Consider the following 904-nt stretch of genomic DNA (forward strand, 5'->3'; position numbering starts at 1 on the left):
GGCGAGTTGAAGTTGGCGGGCAGCGTGTGGATGGAGCCGTCGAAGACAGAGCCAATCAGCGCGAGGACGGCGCCCGCCTGGCAAGGGGGGGGGGGGGGGTAAGGGTGAGGTAGGGGGAAGGGGGTGAGGTAGGGGGAAGGGGATGGGGTAAGGGGTGGTGGGTGGCTGTCGGTGAAAAAAGAGGGGGAGGGGAGGGGGGGGGGGAGGAGGGCGGAGGCGCGCCGAGTATCCCCACGCAACCACAAGCGCGACGGGGTAGGCTTGCACCAGCGCCTGCTCCGCGAGGGCTCGAGATGATGGCTCGAGATGATGGCTCGAGATGATGGACCGAGACGGGCCGAGATTGGTTCGAGATGTGACCGCGAGCGAGACGAGGTGGCCTCGAGGTGTGTGCCTCGGCTATATCTCCGCCGCATCTCCGCCGCCCCTCGGCCTCGTGCGATCTCGTGCGATCTCGTGCGATCTCGTGCGACCTCGCCTTCTGCAGCACGAGCAGCCCCGAGAAAGAGCCAGTCTGCAGCGCGAGGCAGCCAACGCCTACTCGCCAAGTGCCTCGAAGGTGCCTAGAAGGTGCCTAGAAGGTTCCTGGACCCTTCCTGGGCAGCCCACGCCTACTCGGTCCGTCCCCCTCCGCCAGGTCAAGCCCCAGCTCAGGCAGCTTGCCGACTGCAGCGGCAGGAAGCCCGCGCCGACCCACAGGCTCGCGGGCACTGGCGGGCTACCGCTGCCCGCTGCCCCGGCGGCAGCCCCGGCGGCGGGGGCATGCTCGTGGTGGGCGGAGCCTGAGGGCGGCGGCAGGGGCGAGAGGGGAACTCTATCGCCTCGCTACGTCGCGTCTCTGCCTCCGAGGGAGGCGGAGGCGCCGAGAGCAGGCAGCCACATTCTCCCCGCATCTTCCCCGCAT

The 904-nt window shown here is 69.1% G+C and overlaps 1 protein-coding gene across 1 annotated transcript in view; it reads right to left on the reverse strand.

The window, feature by feature from the left end:
- EMIHUDRAFT_470210 (hypothetical protein) overlaps nucleotides 1-904 on the reverse strand; it is a 2,772-nt gene that overhangs the window by 668 nt on the left and 1,200 nt on the right. The window contains exons 4-8 of the mRNA XM_005771030.1: nucleotides 868-878; nucleotides 612-783; nucleotides 479-537; nucleotides 223-273; nucleotides 1-77 (exon numbers count right to left, since the gene is read on the reverse strand). Of these exons, the coding sequence (XP_005771087.1) occupies nucleotides 1-77; nucleotides 223-273; nucleotides 479-537; nucleotides 612-783; nucleotides 868-878 (370 nt within the window). The remainder of the gene's footprint in view (nucleotides 78-222; nucleotides 274-478; nucleotides 538-611; nucleotides 784-867; nucleotides 879-904) is intronic.

Source organism: Emiliania huxleyi (genome assembly GCF_000372725.1).
Source record: "Emiliania huxleyi CCMP1516 unplaced genomic scaffold EMIHUscaffold_393, whole genome shotgun sequence".
Lineage (NCBI taxonomy): Eukaryota > Haptophyta > Isochrysidales > Noelaerhabdaceae > Emiliania > Emiliania huxleyi.